The sequence below is a fragment of the Lissotriton helveticus genome, chromosome 9, assembly GCF_964261635.1.
Source record: "Lissotriton helveticus chromosome 9, aLisHel1.1, whole genome shotgun sequence".
Taxonomy (NCBI): Eukaryota; Metazoa; Chordata; class Amphibia; order Caudata; family Salamandridae; genus Lissotriton; species Lissotriton helveticus.
In genome coordinates this window covers 622,859,591-622,881,189 of record NC_136070.1, presented here as the reverse complement: position 1 = coordinate 622,881,189, position 21,599 = coordinate 622,859,591, and the positions used below count along the sequence as shown (strand labels likewise).

At 41.7% G+C, this 21,599-nt stretch overlaps 1 protein-coding gene across 1 annotated transcript in view; it reads right to left on the bottom strand.

Moving 5' to 3' along the window:
* LOC144781701 (cytochrome P450 2C16-like) overlaps positions 1-21,599 on the bottom strand; it is a 369,430-nt gene that overhangs the window by 11,390 nt on the left and 336,441 nt on the right. The window contains exons 7-8 of the mRNA XM_078660676.1: positions 9,433-9,620; positions 6,902-7,043 (exon numbers count right to left, since the gene is read on the bottom strand). Of these exons, the coding sequence (XP_078516802.1) occupies positions 6,902-7,043; positions 9,433-9,620 (330 nt within the window). The remainder of the gene's footprint in view (positions 1-6,901; positions 7,044-9,432; positions 9,621-21,599) is intronic.

The following is a 21,599-nucleotide window of genomic DNA, read 5'->3' as shown; positions in this document are numbered from 1 at the left end:
AAACAACAATCAGTGGTAGCCCCTAACCGATCAGCCTCGGAAGTCAGGCCTCCCTCATGTGATGATCTGGCTGCCTTTTTTACTGAGAAAACTACACTTATTAACATTGATCTGGAAACCAGGAGGGCTCTACTGCTACCCAATGAACCTGCACCTCCCCTGGCCTTACTAGACGAGGCAGCACCATGTAGCTGAGGTATCAAGAAGAACGTTTCCTGGGACACCTTTACCCCCCTTAATGAAAATGATATCAAAAAGGTTCTTCGGAGTATCAACCCATCTAATCACTTCAGTGCCCCATTACCACCTACCATCTTCAAAGTAATTAAGGATGAAATCTCCCTCTTCTGGGCAAAGATCGTCAATGCATCTCTGTCACAAGGCACAATCCCAGAATGCCTAAAAGTGGCTCAGGTAACACCTATATTAAAAAACCCACAGCTGACAGTACAGATCTTAACAACTTCCGACCTATCTCCAGCATCCCCACTCTAGCCAAACTCCTTGAAAAAAGCATCCAGTCACAACTATGGGGTCCATTATGATGACGGGCGGACTTAGTCCGCCCGCCATCACTTCGGGACCCGGGACCGCCCGCCTTAAGGGCGGGGGTCCCGATCAGGGCATTAGGATGCGCCCGCCACACAGGCGGGCGCATCCTGTAAGGGTGCAATTGCGGCGGGCGGAGCAGAAATCTCCGCCCGCTGCCATGTGTAAAGTGCACGTTTTGCAATTCAAAGTGCAACATGACAGGCACCGCGCGGTGCCTGCCATGTTGCACTTTGAAATGCGGGGGGGTACCATATGTACCCCCCATGTGCAACCCCCCAAGCCACGGACTCCCAGGGGGCCCGCAACGGGCCCCCGCAGGGAGTCTTCGCATGCCTTTCCGTGGCGGCATTGCCGCCACGGAAAGGCATTGGTGAAAGCACATTGTAATATGGCGGGCGGTGTCTAACAGACACCGCCACCATGTTACAGGTTTTCCGCCCCGGCCGCTAGGCGACCGGGGCGGAAAACAGGCGGGCGGTGTTTCGCACCGCCACGGTCCCCTCCGCCATCCTAATATGGCGGAGGGGAATTGTGCTGATGATGTCGGGCGGATTTCCTCCGCCAGGCTGGCGGTAGCCACCGCCAGCCTGGTGGAGGAAATCCGCCCGACATCATAATGGACCCCTTTGTGCGCACATCAAAAATGACCTTCTCCTGGGCCAACACCAATCTGGCTTTCGTAGTGGGCACAGCACTGAATCGGCTCTCACTCATGTGATGGATGACATCTTAATAAGGCTTGATCGAAATGAATCCTGCCTCCTTATCCTACTTGACCTTTCCTCCGCATTTGACACTGTCAGTCATGACAACCTCCTATTCATCCTGGAGCATAGGATGGGCCTTTCTGGTCAGGTGCTGCATTGGTTCTCGTCCTTCCTGCAGCGCAGGACCCAAAGAGTTAAAGCGAACCAGTCACTCTCCCAGCCATCCCCAGTCAGCATGGGGGTCCCCCAAGCGTCCTCCTTATCTCCCATTCTCTTCAATTTGTTCCTGGAACCATTAGCTAATGTTATAAAATCCTTGGACATTCGCTTCAATATGTATGCAGACGACACCCAACTCTATCTGAAAATCTCCTCCCCGGATGACATCACTTCACTCAACTCCACCCTACTGACTACCCAAAAGTGGTTAACTGAAAACCACCTCCTCCTAAACACCTCCAAAACAGATTCCTCCTCATTTCTCTCCCGAAACATACTCCTAAAATCGACCTCTGGGCGAAGTAACTCACCGCCTTCAACTGCTCCCCCGCATTATCGACTCAGCTAAATCTCTAGGAATCACCCTGGTCAAGCATCTGAATATGAAAACTCACATTAGCAATGTGTGCAAGGGAGCTAACCACCTTCTGAGAACACTCAGAAATCTCAAACCTTTCCTATCTCAAGTAGATTTCAAGCAAGTGGTCCAAGCGCTTGTTTTGCCGAGACTTGACTATGGCAGTGCTACGCTATGTGGCCTTCCCAAATACACTTTGGCCCCCATAAAGGCTTCACTGAACACAGCGGCAAGATTCATTATGGGCACCAAGCGAAATGCACACATCTCCCCGGTTTTAAAATCTCTAAACTGGCTGCCCGATGAAGCTAGAATTCAACTGAAGATTGCCTGCCTATCGCATAAAGCCCTCTACTTCAAACCCCCCACCTACCTTTCAAAAAAGCTAGAACCAGCCGGAGAGGGTAGACTGTCAAGGAGTGCTAATTCCCTCTTCTTGAAACCACAGATCTTCCGCAAAAAGAGAACATGCCAATGAGCCTTCTCTGGCTCTGCTCCAAAAATGTGGAACTCTCTTCCACCGGAAATTCTGAGGATCTCTTCCAAGGCTGTTTTCAAACTGGGAGCAAAAAGATTCCTCATGAATAAGTTCTTATCTTAACATAAGGGGCAATTGTTAGCTCTAATCGCATCGGACATACTATAGTATTGGTTATTAATCCTGTATATGCTTATTGTTTTTATTTTGGTTATTATTCCTGTACATGATTATTGTATTTACACCTCTTATGTCATTATGCTCCATCATCTAGTCCATTCTTCGTTCACCCAGATGTATAAATGATCTGTTAGGTGTTCACTATTTGATTCAATGCCTATTAGATTCCCCATTTGACTCATGTTTTGATTATTGTTTTGGTATTGGTTATTATTCCTGTATATGATTATTGTATTTACTCCCCTTATGTCATTATGCTCCATCGTCTAACCCAGTCCTCGTTCACCCAGGTCTATATAAATTATCTGTTATGTGTGCACTATTTGATTCAATGCCTATTAGATTCCCCATGTTAGACTCATGTTTTGATTTGTTACCTTCCTTTCCCTAAAATTGTAAAGCGCTCTGATATCCTCGGGATCAAGTTCACGCTATATAAAACTTTATAAATAAGTATGCAGGGAGTATATTGTCTATAGACCTCAGACCAATTAGCATTCCATTACAATTGTCTTTCCTGTGATGGAAACCTCAGTCACACAGATTAAACATTTTTTTTAATTTAAAAGCAAAGGCATGGACATTTGGTACATATAGGAACTCTAGCTAGACCATAAGGGTAATGAATGGCCGTTATGTTTGGGCAGAATGCTTGCTGGTTAGAGGAGGAGCGGCATGTCATTTCCTGCCATTGCTGCCTGGTGCTGTATAAATGCATTGAGATTCCCGCAGCACGGGACATGAGTTTGGGTTGAAGGACTCTGTTGCTCAGAATTGTTAATGGTCAGAGGAGGAGGGGCCTGCCATTGCAGCCGGGTGCTCTATCTTCGCATTGGGACTCCTGCAGTGCGGGATGCGAGTTCAGGCTGAAGGACTAATTTGCCCAGAAACCTTGATGGTTGGAGGAGAAGGGGTCTGCCATTGCCTGCCCTTGCTGCCTGGCAGGATATCATGTGGGTGTTGGGACTCACGCAGCATTGGACATGAGTTTAAGCTGAAGGACTTAGTTGCCCAGAATCTTTGGGGGTTGGAGGAGAAGATCATTGCCTGCCACTTCCCCCTGGTGCTATAAACGCATATAGGGACTCCCATAGTGTTGGGAGCATGCAGACCGTACCTGGGCTTGTGCCTGGGCCAAGTGTGGGCACATCTACATCTATAATGCTCCATATGGAGTTGGGCCAGCCCCCTTCTCTTTCTTGCTCTCCTTTGGTGTCTGAAATCCCAGGGAGCTATGGGGTGGCAAAAAATCCCCTCATAATATTGACTCTGCTAATTTGAGAAAACGCAAAGGCTCCTCAATCATCTCGTTTTTAACATCAGTGGTGGGAGCACTAACTGACGGAATATCTTCTATGAAGGAAGCAATTGGATTTGGTGGAGGTAACAGAGTTATGGATTGATTGGGTTGCAAGGCTGAGGCCCTCACCTGCGGCTGAACCTGTTGCCTCAGTCAATAAGTCCACCACCATACCGTGGGGTCACAGTAACCCAACGGCGATAGTGGATGTCTACCACTCTTACAAAGCAGTCTCACATGAGCTGGTTTCTCCTGCATGCAAGAGGTAAAAGAGAGACCCCCCCTCTTGGAAAAAAAAACACTAGTCACCTTATGATGGGACATGGTGTGGGTGGGAGGGTCCACTGGGCTAGTGATAAATGTACAGGAAAATACAGAGCCCAGAGTTTTGCTGAACCTAACCTGCTAGCCCCATTGTTGGTGTATCAGTACTCTAAAGCTGAACTCTTAGTTAAGTACTGTCTGGAAACAATCAATGCCAGCCTATCATCAATTGTAAAAACCATTGTGGGTCTGGGAGAGCCTTTTCCTCCAGGCCAGAAAACCAGAGGGGATTTGATTGAAAACACCTCGTCTATCTCCAGACCCATTTTACATTCGTATGACCCCTTGGAAACTGAAGGAGGGAAGGAAGTGGGAGATTGTGGGGTATTGTAACAGTCAGCAAACATAGCTAGTCCTGTTAAGTCCTCTGCCCCCAAAGGTAATGCTCCTCTTTTACAGCCATTAGGCTAGGCTCCCAAAATAACACAGGGGCAGATTTATGTTGGGAATGCGCCACGTTTGCGTCACGCAACTGCGGCGTAAACGTGGCACATCCCTACGACCCATTTACAACGTGACGCATCTAGGCAGATGCGTCACGTTGTAAAGCCCTGCGCCACTTGTGGGCGTTCCGGCGCAGGGTGGGCGTTCCGGGGCAGGTGCGCCTCGCAAAAGTGGCTGAGTGAAATCTATAAGATTTCACTCAGTCACTTTCAGGCCAATGCTGCGTCAAAACCCTGCGCCTGCATGAAGCAGGCGTAGGTCTTGACGCAGCATTGTAAAGATGGGGCACCCCCGTGCCTTGCTGGAGCTGCGTCGCGCTTGCGACGCAACCCCAGCAATGAGCCACCTTTACGGCACAGATGCGTCACACATCTGTGCCGTTTTTGCCACATGGTGCGCCGCATTGTAAATGCGGCGCACCATGGGTGGCGGAGCAGCGGCGCAAAATAACTGGCGCATCCCTGGGGATGCGCCAGTTATCATAAATCTGCCCCTCAGTCTTTAATAAGCAAAGTTGTACATTGGTGCAATGGGCAGGTGGGTGGAGTTTCAATTTTATTAAACCATGTAAACATGGCAAGACGTTTTGACTGGATTGGGGTGGTGGCAATATCTGTGAAGGGAATTGTGTTGTCACTGGACACAACATTTCAAGTTTTGTACGTCATGTTAGATTGCTTTCTGGGAATTTGTCCTTATGTTCCTACCTTTCAAATGAATTGGAAAAAGTAACTTTTGTTGGCATGGGCATTCTTTGTTTTTTTTTTTACTCTCTTGGTACACAACATATAAAGGACTTGCTAATGGCATGTAATACGAAAATATCAGCCCTTCTATTAATCTGTATGCCATTTTGGGTGGCATTTGATGCCAAGTGAAAAAAATCTGGAAGGCATAACATTCAGTACGACAGAACATGTCAATAGTGGCTTGAGTTTGGCATTGTGGAGTGACACTTTCTGGGGATTCTCAAATTATTCATTATTGGTAAATTCAAACGGCTTAGAAACCTGATACTTCAAGAGTAGTCCACTGATGCAGGTATCATGTACATATGTAAGAGGTTGCTGTGTGATTCAATTTGTAACCTGGAATTAACATAACACATGATCTTAGCAAAAACAAATAGTTCTCCACTAAAATTATGGTTTATGCGTATTTCAGAGTTAAAGGGAGTTTGTTGGTGTAATTGAAAGTTGAGCGAATGGTACTATAGTGAGGGGAACTAACTATAAACCTGATGTAGTTAAGCCATAATGTTCCTAAAAAAAACTGTGCCAGGTGATGGACATATGTCATGTGATTGGGTTGGTGATCTAGATGAGAGTAGCGTTGTATGTTGTAGTATTTTTTATTATTTTAGTCTGCATACCGTGTTTGGAGATAAAAATTAAGAGTTAAAAGTTGTTCAGTTGTTTGGATATGTTTATAGGTTTTTATTCTGCTTCCAAGGTATTGAGATTTTATAGGAAAGGTCTTTAATAAAACAATGAGTGGAAGATACCCTCTCATGTCCGATATGAAGATTCTGTATTGCACTTGCTTTCGACAATGAATTCAGTTTGATGAAGGAAAGATTTAAGATTATTGGCAGTGCATACAGTGTTACCATGCATTACTCCATAGCAAAAGAAATTATATTCTGTTCTGTACTATGAGAGTATGAATACTATTGTGCGCAGCTAGACATCTATAAGTATAATATAAGTCAGCGTTAGATCCAAGACATGTAGTTGAATGAACAGTAATTTGATTTACAATATCTTTACTATAGGAATATAACGCTATAATGTACTTTGGTAAAATGAACAAAATAATGAGAAACAAAATAAATACAACGAAAAAGAAAGTGGGGTAAGTAACTATTTGAACGATTAACCTTATGGAGAAGAAATGCAGGTTAAGTGGGAACGTTTACTGTTAGAAAATTTAACAGTTTCCCCCTTTCCCGAACCGAAGAAATTGGGGGTGCATTATGTTACTAATTTAGAACCACACACTTTGGCGGAACCTGAGAGATGAATTGTGAAAAAATAAGTTTTCACAATCAGTAAAGCTCAATTGCAGATAAATCTCTTTCGTTGAGATCATTGCTCTCTGATGAGAGCTCCAAATGTAGTAAATATTCCCCTGACACCATGATGGGGGAGTACAATATGCCACAATGGTTGGCAACATTTCCACAGCTAAACTCTAAATCAGCTATTTTTACACTGCTTCGAATGATGACTTTTGAATCCAAGATTCCTGTTTTCTTGTACAGCTAGTTGAACGTCAGAGACACTTTAGAAGTTATCTACTTCTCCATTTGTGTTTTGGTCGAAGATAAAGTGAAATACCTGCAGAAAATGGCATAAATGCATCATGTTTCTTAAAGCAACCAGTGTCATCAAGGAAACGCTGGGGGTCAAAACATTCTGGACTTCCAAACTTCTTTTGGTCATGAAGCACGGAGGACAGTACAGGGATGACATCTGTATCCTGTGTGACAAATGAGCAGAATTTAAGTGAGATACACAAAAAAATTTAAGTAGTTACTAAGTCCAGTATGTAAACAAGTGTTAGGAATGCCGAAACAAGGATGGATAATGACAGAAATCTTTCATTAAAGACAAATATTTGGAGCTCATTTAGATTTTGGCAGGGCAATGCAATACATCTGGGAAGCTGTCTATTGACCCACTAATTTCACTGTTTGACTGTCTAATTTAGAATCAGGGGAAACACACTGTTTTGGAAGGCAAGCCTCAACTGGTTCTGCCATCAGAAACACTTGAACTCGTGACCCATCCACCACTTAGCCCTAGGACACATATATGTTTGCCCCACCTGATTTATGATGAGGGGTATCATTCATTTTCCCTGCCTGAGTTTGTTTACTGTTGAGAGAGTAAACAATGTCCCCCCTTTCCCGAACCTAAGAATTTGGGGGTGCCTTATGAGTTTTGTTTCTAATTTAGAACCAGGTATGTTTCCACCCACACTCTCTTAGCATATCTACCTTACCTAGTGTGAAAGGCTTCAAGGGGTCTGCTTTGGTAAGTGCACTAACTCCATCATCTTAACTTCCACTGTTGGTGTTTAAACTGCCAGATCAAAAGTGACTGATCTACAATCACTTCTGGTCTTTTTTATCTCTGAGAAAACGTGCCCCAGAAATACTGGTGAAACTTTGTGACAATATAAATGTGGTCTCATAAATATTTGGTAAATAACTCGCACTACACCACTGGATTCAAGCAAGCCTGGCTGATGGAGGGTGATGCCCTGAAACCGGTCACAGGAAGCTTGTTTCCGGTCCAGGAAGGACCTGGCTTGGAAGTTCGGGCTTGACTGTTCCGACAAGGAACAGGGTGTAGACTGTTTTGCATGTGGCTGGGTCCAAACTGTGGTTGTGTGGTGAGCAAAAGAATGATGGATTTAACCCAGATCCTTGTGACTGGGGGTGAATGTTTACATTGTCCAGCATTCCGTCCATTAATTGTTTCTTTAGGTAAATACCTCTCAGCATGGTTGGAAAATTGTATATTTGGAAATGTCAGAATGGCCAGATTTTGAGAGTACATCTTCAAGTGGCCACATATTTTTGTGAAAACTGATAGATGAACTATGAAAAACGCCGTTTTCACATTTAGTAAGGCTCTTTCAATTGCAGATAAATCTATTTCATTGAGATCATTGCTTCTCAGATGAGAACTCCAAATGTGCTAGATTTTCTGTTGACACCTTGAAAGAGGAGGCTAAGCATGATGGACTAGCTTAGGGAAAACTTTGAATGCTTCATATATGGTGGTAGAAAATTCTCTGTAGTTCAGGGACATTGTTTTCGGGCATCAGTGAAACAAACTGTCACCTCAGGACATTGTTTTACTAAAATAAAATGTATACCAAGAGATGCAATAAAATATGATGCCTGCTTGTAATAGTGGTGTGCCCTCTGTGCATCCTCCGAATAAACGGATGCACAGAAGGCAATGAGATAATTGTCAAGCGGGGGGACGCTCAGTTATGATGGGCAGTCCTCAGCAAGGTAGTGAAAGCCAGGGCGTCCACTGACCACTGAGGCATGGTAGCCAGCTGCCAACATTCATATGGTCTTCTAAATGCTAAAATCTGCGAAACTGTAAAACTCAACATGTAGTGTGTTTGCTAGCAACAAGCAATAAATAATGTATCCTTAATGTATGGCATAAAGAGGCAAGCCCACACACATCAGAATGAAGAAATCAATGGTGTGTTTCGCATTTTTAATATAATTTAATATCTTGTAATATACTTTCTCTCCTCTGAGTCTCCGACCGCAGGCTCTTGCAGGGTTAGCCAATATAGCTGGTGCTCACCCGAGTTCACCAGGTTGTAGACTAGTAGAAAATCACTTGAAAGTATATTTCTGTTTGCCACATCCCAACACTAGACCCCTTATCATACTTGTAATGGACTGCTTAATAATTGGGGTGCCAGTAGAATGCTATTTCCGTCTGTATCATGTCTGCTAACAAGATATATGAGTGAATGCAGAAGTGGGTGTCAAAGTATTTGCATATTTTTTGGTATCTGTCCCAATATATCACTCCTTTTTAAGAGCCCCTGAACCATTTTCTTTAAAAACGTTCCACAATTTCTGAATCAGGAGAATGAGTGACATGTTTTATGCTCATTCTCAGGCAATCCCAAATCTCTTCATAGATCATTAACAAAGGATTCAACAACTAGCTATTATGAATAATGAGTAATATAGCAGGCAAATGGATATTCAATTGAGATCAGCAAATCTTTCACCTTCATAACATTTTCATGTTTGACCAAAGATCAGTTTTCAGAACACAATTCTACAATACTCCTTCTTTCTTACTGTTTGTTTCATTTGTACCTTTGGAATTGTGTAGCCCCTAAAAGATGTGTCTCGGGTCACAGAATGTAGTACATTCAATGGGATGATATCAATAAAGCGCTGGATCTCGTGGATTACAGCTTCAGAATATGGCATTTTGCTTCGGTCTTCCATACAAGGTGGGCGGTTTTGACCAATCACACTGTCAATCTCCTGGTGCACTTTTTCTGTTTGGAAAACATATTAGTTTGTAAATGTCAATGTTTGTGTTTTTCTCAGTTATTCTTACTCTGGATATGACAAAAAATAAGCATTTGTTATGTAGAAACAGTGCACTGATGATGACTAATTTTTCTATACATGGTATTGAAACATTGAGTAGTAACAAATGGGCCAAGGAGAGCCTTTGGGCCAAATTAACACCATTCAATGTCATTCAGATTATTGACAAATCAGCTTTATAACTGACTACACACCACCTCAGACCTTGTGCTTGTGTTTTTTTGATTCACTAGCTTCAACTAATCTTACTTAATGTGTACCTCTGAGCGTGATACTAATCACTGAAGAGTACACTATCTGGATGAACCTTTTTTTGCAAATGTATTTCATGTGTGTGCCATGTAAGATCAGATGATGAAAAGATTCAATGCAGTTTGTTATCTACTTTCTATTGATATATTCCCCTCATGATACGAACATCCAAAGAAAATGTGCAATCCACATGACTTTCTATCCCTGTGCATTGATTTGTCTTATTCATCAGAAAAAAACCCTGACCGTGTATAAGAAACACCACCTTCAAAAATGAAACAAAGAGTGATGCAGCTTCCTTCTCTTTTGATACTTCAAGTTAAAAAGAATAAACTGCTTATGCATCTTTCAATTAATAGTCCCAAACAAAGTATGGATTCTTTTATAAAAGCCTGACACTTTTCCCAATAAACCTTTGTCTCTTACTGGCTTGAATTCTATGATAGCATGGACATTTGCATGTTGCAACAAACATGGGCTGTTTGAGACATTTCATTGACACAATAAGTTAAAGTATTGAGGCTAGACAGTAACGTATAGGAGGTCCAGAAGAAGGGCAAATATTATGGATTAAAGTAGATCTTAACGGCAAGGCAACAATGTTTCAGGTTGGCTATATGGATGTACAGTATCGCACTCTGATGTTTTCTACAAGATTTTAAATTCAATTACCCAAATTAATTTTAATAGAAATAGACTTCTAAACAAGAAATAGTCTCTTACATAATGTACTCTAGGTACCTTGTTAAGCTGTTGAAACACCACTAGAGGTGCCCCAATGGCTATTCTAGCTGGATATTTTATATGTCAATGTAAACGTCTGTCTGTTGTAGGCAAAATTATCTTGTTTAAATGTTGTGGTATCCTCCAAATGCAGGCCATGTGATCAGTTTCACTCATTCTTTAAAAATCGAATGTATCTGAATTTACAAGAAGGCCTAGATGCCTGTAATGGAACATCAATATCCAACCTGCCTCTGCCATTATACCATATTTGGAGAAACCATACAGATATTTTCATTGAAGTTTCACAATGTTTTATGATAATTTACATGAATATTGCAAAGGTAACAGAAAGTATACACAGTTCCTAGGTTCCCAAGGGTTGACCCTCCCTAGGTGAGATTTGATCCATTAATACCATTGAGGCACAAATTAATGAGTCCTCCAATTACAAATGTCTGGATCCTCTTCCTGATAAGATCACAGAAATTGCTATGAATCTTGAAATAAAATCAATTTTTCTAAATGATGATATAAGAACTTAGGGTACAAAGTAACACATATTGAAAGCAATAGGCTGGGACGAACAATATTACAGTGCAAAATCAGACTTATCATATCAAAGACGAAGCCAATTATAATACTAATGTTGACCAGAAAGACTTATAGAAATCTTATATATGAGAAGATAACACACTAGGAAATGAAAAACGGGGACACGCTCTCAGATGGCTTTTCATGTCAAGAGGCCCATGCATACTGATGTTTAGTTGCTGATCCGACCCCTTGTATATCCCTTCAGCACTGTGGTCCAGAATGCAAGCAAGATTTGGTTTTACCATATTGCCCTCTCTGTCCCATCCATGGGCTATGGTTGAACAAATGTCTGCCTAGAATATATGTTCTCTTTCTCAGTATCCCACGGAATTAAGTTATATTATCATGTTTACTCTGAAGTAAGTCAATACACCACTGATATGCTGAAATTTGATAAAGCCCAATTAGATTGGTTTTCCAGCACAGACTCAACATAATTAACCTGGCATTCAAGTTAATCATTCCTATTGACAAATGTCTGAAATTAAGAGGGGGTTATGTGTTTGTAGTATTCACCAATTGACAGCCTTCAATAGATTAATTGTAACCTCAGAACCTCACTCTAACAGAGGCCACCAAGGCTAAGGCAGGTCAAATTGCAGGTACAGGCAGGCCTAGTGTAGCAGGTCAACTGGGAACCTGCAGCAAGACCTCTGGAGCTTGCTGTGTACCTGCAGCTCCAAACAGGAGGTCAATCAGCTGACCCCGGAGTCACTTCAGCCTGGGAGGAAGGGTGCAGGTTGTCATCCTTCTCAGACAGCAGGGCATGCCTTATGCAGCAGGGTAGTCCTCAGGCAGCATGGCAGGTCTTCTCCTCTAGTATCACCCTTGTCCAAGAGTGTACTGAAAAGTGGGTCTGAGGGTCTCTCTTTTATACCTGGTCCCTATGTGGAAGTGGAATAAATGTCTGAGTCTTCCCCCAACAGATGTGTCTGGAAATTCCTGCCTCTGAAGGCACAATAGGATAGTGTGAAGTTGTTTGTGTGTGAGCTGAGGCAGTGTCTTATAAAGTAACACTTGTACCTCATCAGAACATGTAATAAATAATATAATTGGAAACGATTATGCCCATGTATGTTGTCCATTAGACAGATTAAAATCTTTTTTTATTAAACAATATCACTAAATAGGTGGGGGAAAACACAAACAGCAATCAGTTAAATGAACTCAGAGGCTCTGGCACTAGTATGTGACAGAAATAAAAAAATGGGTTAGTCACAATTCAGAACAGTACTTCTGCCCTTTATTTTCTATGAACATTATAGTAGGGTCAAGGTGCAAGAGTCAACGATGTTTTGATCCTTACAAAATTATAGGATCATCAGCAGGACATTAGAAATTCACGCCTGAAAATTGTATACACAATGAAAGAGAGAAGAGAAGAAAATAGAAAAAGTGAAAAAATGTGTTGCCAACTGGTCGAATTTGTAACTGTGAGCACTCAATGCATATTTTCCCTTGTATAAGTACCTGAAACCCCCTCTCATATGTACATAGTAATTTTCTGTGAAATTACAAAATGTTTTTAATTGTGGGACCGCGACTCTCTGGTCCTCTTATTCTTCCTCTTAAGTCAGGGTGAATAATATTCATTTTCAACATAGCACATTTGTCAGGGTCCCTCCTCTCTTTCACAGCCCTCATGTTATTCCTCTTCATCGTAACTGCTTCAGATAGAACAGCCGCTTGCACCATTGTGACGGCTGGAGCATATGAGATTGCTGCTACTACTCAATAAGATCGTCCGGCACGCGCCCGCGCAGGCTCCGTGATGCTGGTTCTTGTATTGTTTTTATCCTATATTCCTGCACTGTTTCTTCCCCCATAGCAGCTTACACGCTACCAACTCCTATCAATTATTTCAACCCTCCTTCTCCTGTGAGCAGCTTCACTGAGGTACGGTCAGTCCCCTTATTGTTGGACCACCTCAGGACCACTGACAAGTTTTAATGCCACATGCATGGGACCCACGTATGCCTGATCCTGAACATCTAATGCATCCACTCCTCCAGCATGGACAGATGGGGTATCAACCTACCTTCTAATGGTTGGCAACTAATATTTTCTCTTTTTCTCTTCTCTTCACTTCTCTCCCCTTATTTCCCTCCTCCTTTTAGATATTTCTTTTTACCATTGCGTACACAATTATCGGACATGAATTTCTTTTTTTTTTTTAAATCTTTTTATTGACCATTTTCCATTATATACACAAATTCCACCCTCCCACCCCCCACCCCCAAGACCAATAATATACGAAAAGACATATTACATTCATGGGTCTGTGGTTAATACATTAAAGTTCATTAGGACATATGCAGAGGCAGCAGTTAAATCATGATGAATAGATAGTAATACGAGATAATAGATATATGGCAGCCTATGTAAGTCTCTGAATCCACTGCAGCAACGGTGCCCAGATCTGCAGGCCCTTTTTTCTTTTGTTAGATCCTTTATTTTTATAAATTGCAACTTCAAGGCTGCAGGTCGCTAGTAGCCTAGCCCTCCATTGTTGGAAGGTAGGGGGATTGGGATCGAGCCAAGAAGAAGCAATACAGAGTCGGAGGATTGCCATGCCCACAAAGATCAACCCTTGCATATTTTCCTTCCGTTCACAGTTTGCTACCCCCAACATAATTTCTTCAGTTGAAATGTCCACTCTTATTTGGCACAGTTCAGACAAGAATTCAGATATATCTTTGATCAGAATATTTAGCGTGTTGCATGTTGCAAACATATGTGTAATATCAGCCCCAAATAATGCGCAACGTGGACACGTGGTGCCCTTCCCTGTCGCCCATTTTGCAATTTTATCAGGTGTGTAATATAGACAAAAGAATGTTTTATAGCATTGTGCTTGTAGTTTTATCGACATTAATGATGTTTGGATTAATTCATATGCGCGGCGGGGAATAGTAGGCTGTACTCCCAATTTGATCTGCCAAAAAGAATACTGTTTATTCAAATCATCTGGAAAGACTGAATTCAGGGACTCATATATTTCCCCAATCTTAGGTGTGTTATTTTTACTGAGATTATCAATCAGTTGATTGTTCCTGAAATGGCACCTTCCGCCAATTTTTTTTGCCAAAAAATCTCTAACCTGCAGGTACTTAAAAAAAATCCCTGTGGCTAATATTATATTCTACATGTAGATCTTCAAACATCTTAAAGCCCTCTGATGTGTAAAAACAGCCCAGCTGTACCACTCCCGCCGCGACCCATCTGTTGATACAGCTATCCAGAAATATTTCTGGTAGATCATTATTAAGACTCATTGGAGTATAGTATGAGTATCTCCCAAACCCCAAGAGCCTACGTACATTGCTCCACACTTTGTACACCCCCGCAATAGTTTTGAACTTAACTTTCTTAAAATAGCTATCATTTACATGCCGCCAGAAGCAGCCAGTACATTCTTCTCCTAGTATAATTTCTTGCGGGGTCGGGATCGGTAGCCTTGTTTGATCTTGTGAGATCATTTTGACACAGTATTTTAGAACGGTGGCCCAATAATAAAGTTTAAAATTAGGCAGGGAAAATCCTCCTCTCTCCTTTGTAGCATAAGCCATTTAAGTGCCCGTCTGGGTTTCTTATATCCCCAGATAAAGCTAGAAAACATAGAATCTATAGTTTTGAAAATATGGGGAGGAAACTCAAGACAAATAGTTCGAAAGAAATATAAAAAACGCGGCAAAAAAATAATCTTGATCACAGTACAGCGACCACCAATAGTGAGATGTAAATTATTCTGTTGGATCAGCTGTTTCCTAGTACGTAATATCAGAGGGGTTATGTTGTTCACAACGATATTTCCAATTTTCGCGTTTATTTTACCACCTAAATATACGGCCTCCTTGGTCACTCTTGAGTCTCTCATCGTAATTTTGTTATTAGGAACAATCTCAGTTTTATTGGAGTTCAATTTATAGCCCGAGATTAGCCCAAACCGATATGCCTCTTCTTCTATCACAGGCATAGCTAGATTGGGATCCCTAGTAACAAGCGCGATATCATCGGCGTATGCTAAGATTTTAGTATTATGGTTGCGTATTTGAATCGGGGGGATTGATGCAAGGTTCTCCAGCCATCGGATGAATGGATCAATGTAAATTGCAAAAAGGAGAGGGGAGCAAGGGTACCCCTGCCTTGTCCCTCTTGAAATCGCAAAATTCTCCGATAGAAGCCCATTTACCAATACCCTGGCGCTTGGAATATTGTATAGCCTTTGGGTAGCCTTGATTAATCTGTTGGTGATTCCACAATGAGACATTGCAGCCCATAAAAATCTCCAGGAGACCCTATCGAACGCCTTCTCTGCATCCAGCAGGATAAGCGCCATAGGGTCTCCTGTTGACTCCGTGTAATCAAATAAAGAGATTACTCGTTGTATATGGTCAGTTGTTGACCTTCCTGGTATAAACCCATGCTGGTAATATGATACTACTTTATTTATTTTTGGTGCAAGTCTAGTTGCTAAAAGTATCGAGTAAATTTTGGAATCACCGTTGATCAATGTAATAGGACGGTAAGATCCTAAGTCAAGAGGGTTTTTATTTTTTTTCAGGAACACCACAATCTTAGCCTCTGACCATGAGGCCGGTGGGCTCTCCCCCTGGATATTATGAATGAAGAGTGCTGCCATTATTCTTTTTAGTTGGTCAGCAAATTTCTTGTAGAATTCTGTTGGGATCCCGTCCAATCCTGCCGCCTTTCCACTAGCTAGCGAATTTAAAGAACGGAGAATCTCACCCCAAGTAGGTAAATCATCCAGTATATCCTGATCTTCTTTTTCAAATCTAGTCCCTGGGATTGTATTTAGATATACATCAGGGTCCCCCAGCCCCACAGTAGGTTCTGTGTATAGATCTTGATAAAATCTCTGGAACGATACCCTCACTTCAGATGGTTCCGATGTTAAACCTAATCTTGGATCTTGAATTTCTTTTATAGTGCCTGTTGATATCTCCTCTCTTATACGTACTGCCAATTGATGTCCAACCTGTTCACTTAGCTCATATACTTTCTCTTTCTGTAATGAGGCTTTGATGATGGCTTTTTCCACAAATATTTCTGATATAAGGTTCCTAGCTACTGCTACCTGGGTCAAAACATTATCTATCGCCTGGCCCTGTTGTGTTGCTATAATTAAGTCCTTCTCAATTTTACTTAGATTTTCTTGTAATGCTGCCATATGGAGCTTACCTTCCCTATTTGATCTGATTGAAAATTGCAGTGTCTCTCCCCTTATGGCGGCCTTCAGGGCGTCCCACACTATTGCAATAGACGCACTACCCAAATTGTCCTCGATAAATCCCGGGATCCACCCCCTCATGTGTTGACAATAATTTTCATTCTTCAATAATGCCCTCTCAAATGTCCAGTTCATAAATGGACGGCTAGTCTGGGTGCATAGTAAATTCAGCATTAGTGGATTATGGTCCGACAGTACACGTGGAAGTTTTTCTATCGAACACAAAGATTTCAATGAGTTCGTCATAAGCATATAATCTAGCCGTGCATGTCGGGAATAAGGATATGAATAAAAGGTGAATCCGGGTTCTCCATTATGATTATGTTGCCAGCCATCTATTAGACCATGTACAATGCACAAATCTTTTAGTGCTTGGAAAACTCTTGGTTTCCTACCATGATATTTGTAATCAGGACCAATTGTCCAATCCCCTGGCAGATGTAAGTTGAGATCCCCGCAGATGATGAGGGGTAGGGGCCAGTGTGTTAGCTTGTTGGATATATCAATCAGCATCTCTGGTTCATCTGAAACGCTCCCATAGATGGTGCAAAGTGTCAATCTGGTACCACTATTATACAGGCATTCAGCAATTGCCCATCTGTCGAATTTATCAGACAACACTCTATTGAATTGGAGCCCGCCCCCTTTTGCTAAAATCACCACCCCCTTAGTTCGTACGCCCTGTGTTGAAGCAATAATAAGTTTATACCCCAGTGTTTTAAGCAAATATTGCTGAGATCCTTCAATGTGTGTCTCTTGCATACAGACGATGTTAGCTTCCATTGATTTCAACCCCACTGCGACCTTCTGTCTTTTTTTAATATCGTTGAGGCCACATATGTTAAGTGAGACTATTTTTAGTGTAGCCATATTGTTGTTAGAGCTATTATAGATTGCCTAATGTCCTCATAATTGTATATTTGTCTGTGTCTATCTCTATACCCCTTCGCAATGTCTTTTCCAACCTCCCTGTGCTCGAAATCCCATGGTCTTGTGCCCCCCCCATTCCCCTCAACCCCTCCCTTGGCCCCGCCCCTCCCCCCCTTACCATCCTATGAGGCTTCCTGGGTCCCCGGGTACCCAGGTGTGGGCGTCTGTGTGGTCTGAGCGCCTCAGAGCACCCCGTGAGCTGGCCCTGTATACTTGATTCGAGTGGGTGGGGTCAATTATGAAATTAGACATTGACCCTGAGGTTTTATGAGAAATCAAATTATATAAAACATATTTTAGTTCTCAGTTATTTAAAGTTTTTCCCCTCTCCCACCCCATCTGATTGCTCCCCATGCTAGTTGCTGAATTGTCAATTCCCCTCTTTTATTTATTTATTTATTTCTTTTGGTTTTTTTTTGTCATTATTTTTTCAAATTTCCTTTCCCAGTCTCTGAAATTTCCCTCAGGTAGGCTTCGGCTTGGATTTCGCTTAAAAAGCTTCTTGTTGATCCCTTATATACTATTTTCAATCGGGCCGGATTTTGTAGGAAGACTGTCGCTCCAATTTTCTCAAAGGGCGTAAATAATTGTCTCATTCTCCACCTTCTCTCAACGGTGGCATGGGCAAAATCTGGTCTGGCAAAGAACATAAAGTCTTTGTGTGGCCTCTGCTTTGTAGGCCTTGCCAGATCATAGATGGCTTCCCGTAGGAGGAAGTTCCCAAAGTGGACCAGCATAGCCCGAGGATATTGGGGTGTTTTCTGGGAGTGTTTGGGTAGTATTAAAGGAAATCGATGGGCCCGCTGGATTTCTCCATCCATGACACACCTCGGACATGAATTTCTAATGTCCTGTTGATGATCTTATATTATTGTGAAGATATAAACATCGTCAACTCCCACACCTTACCATACTATTATGTTTATAGTAATGTACAGAAGGGCAGAAGTGCTGTTCTTAATTGTGACTAATCTTTTTTTTTAATTTCTGTCACATACTAGTGTCTGCTTCTCACAGTTAATTTAACAGTTTTTCCTTTGTGTTTTCACCCACCTATTTAATGATATTGTTTAATAGAAAAGATTACAATCTGTCTAATAGACAACATTTATGTACATAACTAGGCCTGGGCAGTGAACTTCGCTCCGTTTGCGAAGTTTTCTGCACACCGCAGTCCGCGGACTGCAGAAAACTCTGCTCCAGTATATGCAGCAGAGTTTTTTTCCCCGCTCGCGAACTTACCGTTCGGGAGCACGAGCTGCCTCTCGGGTTGAATTTCTACCCGAGCTGCAGGAATACCAGCACAAACTGCAGTTTGCACTGCACACCACCACTCATTGAACTTCGGGGAGTTATTTGGTAACTTCGCGGAGTTCCGCAGCAAAACTCTGGGAACTGCGCCCAGGCCTAGACATATTTGTTTTACCATTGCATTATTATTACATATACTGATGATAGACCACTGTTCCTTTATAATACTACACACCCCATGCCCTTCATATCCATGGGTTCCCCTTGTTCTTTATAACGTTGAAGTGAATGTGTGAGAGGTGACAGCTCCTCCCCTCATCAATTTAGGATGGCCCATCCTGCCACCACCCAGACCCTCTATTGTGTGGATGTCTGGAAGGAATACACAAAGCCAACAGCCAACCACTTGGTCATGTGACCAAGGAAACAGGCTGCAGGCAGAACATGGGTAGGACAAGAAAATGTCAACTTTCTAAAGGTGACCTTTTCAGAATTGTGTATTCAAATCTGAATTTATCATCATAGAGTGTTTTAAACAACAATTCCCCAAACACCTAATATGACTTTTCTACCAGTTCCCAATTAAAATGTACCACCTAATAACTGTAATAAGGTAACCCAATGTTATCCTATGGGAGAGGTAGGCCTTTCAATAGTGAAAAACGAATTTGAGAGTTTTTCACTACTTGGATATGTAAAGCTTAAAATCTCATGCCCAACATTTTAAATATAACACACTCTGCCCTAAGGGCTGTTTAGGGTCTATTATGGGGTAAAAAGGAAGGTTTAGGTCTGGCAAAAGGTTTATTTTGCTAGGTCGAAATGACAGCCTAAAACTGCACGCACAGGCCTGAAACAGGTTTTAAAGGGCTACTTAAGTAGGTGGCACAATAAACGCTGCAGGCGCACTAGTAGCATTTAAGTTACAAGCCCTACTTACCTGTAGTTTCACTTCACTAGGGACATATAGGTATATTAAATGTACCAATTGGGTGTAAGCCAATTTTACCATGTTTAAAGGAGACAGCACAAGCACTTTAGCTCTGGTTAGCATTTGTAAAGCGCACAGAGTCCTAAGAGTCAACAAAAATGGATTAAGAACACAGGAAAGGTGAATGCAAATAGTGTGCACATGACCCTGAAGAGAGAGCCAGGTTAAGCATGGGATTACATTGCAATCTCTTGTTGTGGGCTACATTGTTAACTTATTATTCTGCTTCTGTGACATAATCTGCTCTGTTTTTATTAAACAATTCATTTGCTCTTAGTGGTCTGGCTTTAGATATGATAGTGACCTCAAGTTTCAAGCTAGTAAAGTATTTGGTCAGATTTCGCATTTTATGTTTGCCCAATATTCCCTTCAATGTTTGAATCTACTTGGGTCTAAGGATTTTAGCTATCTGATATGGTTTGTTTGTTATTGATTTGACCTTCAAAAGCTCATTCTTTCTAGCTGAGCTGACTTTTTGTGAATTTTCTGTTGAAGGGACCACCCAGTCTCCATGACATTCGTTCCAAAGAGATTATAATTGATTAAAGATGATGATTGGTACCTTACTTACTAGCAGAATTACAGGAAGTGTAGCTGTAGACCTCTGTATTTCAGCTCGTATTTAATTCTTTTGCAACCTATGTGTTTATCTGTGTCAAGGTATGTTTAGTTTCTTCTTGGATGCCTGAGGAATGGTGACTCTTCGCAGCCACCTTAAGAAGGTCCAGAAAGGAGGATTAAAATTATTAAAGTAAAGATCCTCCTTGGCAATCTGATAATGCTTGATTGAAGATGAAGAGTTAGAATAAGCAGATAAGAATGGAACCAGTCTCTTGCTTGACATCAGGAAAGTAGACACATTTAGCCAAGGAATCCAGGAGAAGAATCTGAAAGTAATCTGTTACCAGTAAGGCAAGAATTAAGGACAAACATAAAGAAACTATTGTGCTATGATGAATGGAATTAAAAATAGGGAACAAATGTGTTTTGACACATAGTCCTCTCCTTATTGCCTCGCTTATACATGAATTAAACAGGAACTGGCATTATGGGAAAGACTCACACTTCATCTTAGATTGTAAATCTGCACTAGTATCTAATGGAGAATGTCACATATTTGGAAGCGTAGTTCATAGGCTGTAGCGTGACTCTTTTTTTCAGAATTTGGCATTGGCTAAGCGTGCGGAAAAATAAGCCTGACATCATTCTCTGCTGCCAAATTCCACAACTCTGCTGCTATCAAGCCAGTGATGGCTCCTTTTGATTGCAGAACACCTATCTAGGTGACCATAATCCGAGAATCCTCACCCTGTGAGGATGCCTGTCTATGCACTGGGTGCAGCACCCAGTCATATACTGTCTGGGTGCATGGTCTTCCTCTGATGGCAGAAAGCCCGTGGGGAGTTCTGGGAACAGTGGTGCACATCTGTTTACTGCATGATGCATAGTCATATGGGGATTGTAGATTAAACTGAAGGTTTATCCCAGAGTTTTTTGATTTGTTTATTGGAGTAACTCAAAGTTACTGACTTTGATATTCCAATCCAATCCAAAAATTCTTTATTTCGGCCATTTAGGCCATAAAAGATGCATAAAAACATACATAAAAACATTATTAAATAACACCAAATTAAGACATGCTTAATAAATAAAAACATGCATAGAAACGTTTTAGTTATACCATAAATTTAAGACATAAGACATACTTGGAAAGGATATATAAAGGAACAACCACTGCCCGTAGAGTTAGTCAAAAAATTCAATGGCATTTGAGTTAAATTGGCAATAAATCCTGTGATAATCATACTTTAAGTAGTTTGCTCCTAATGTGCCACATGGCCATTAAAAATTTAGCAACTGCGAATACAATATGAGGGGAGGAGTCCGTTTTCAGTATTCTGAGCGAGTTCACATAGCTCCTTACGCCCA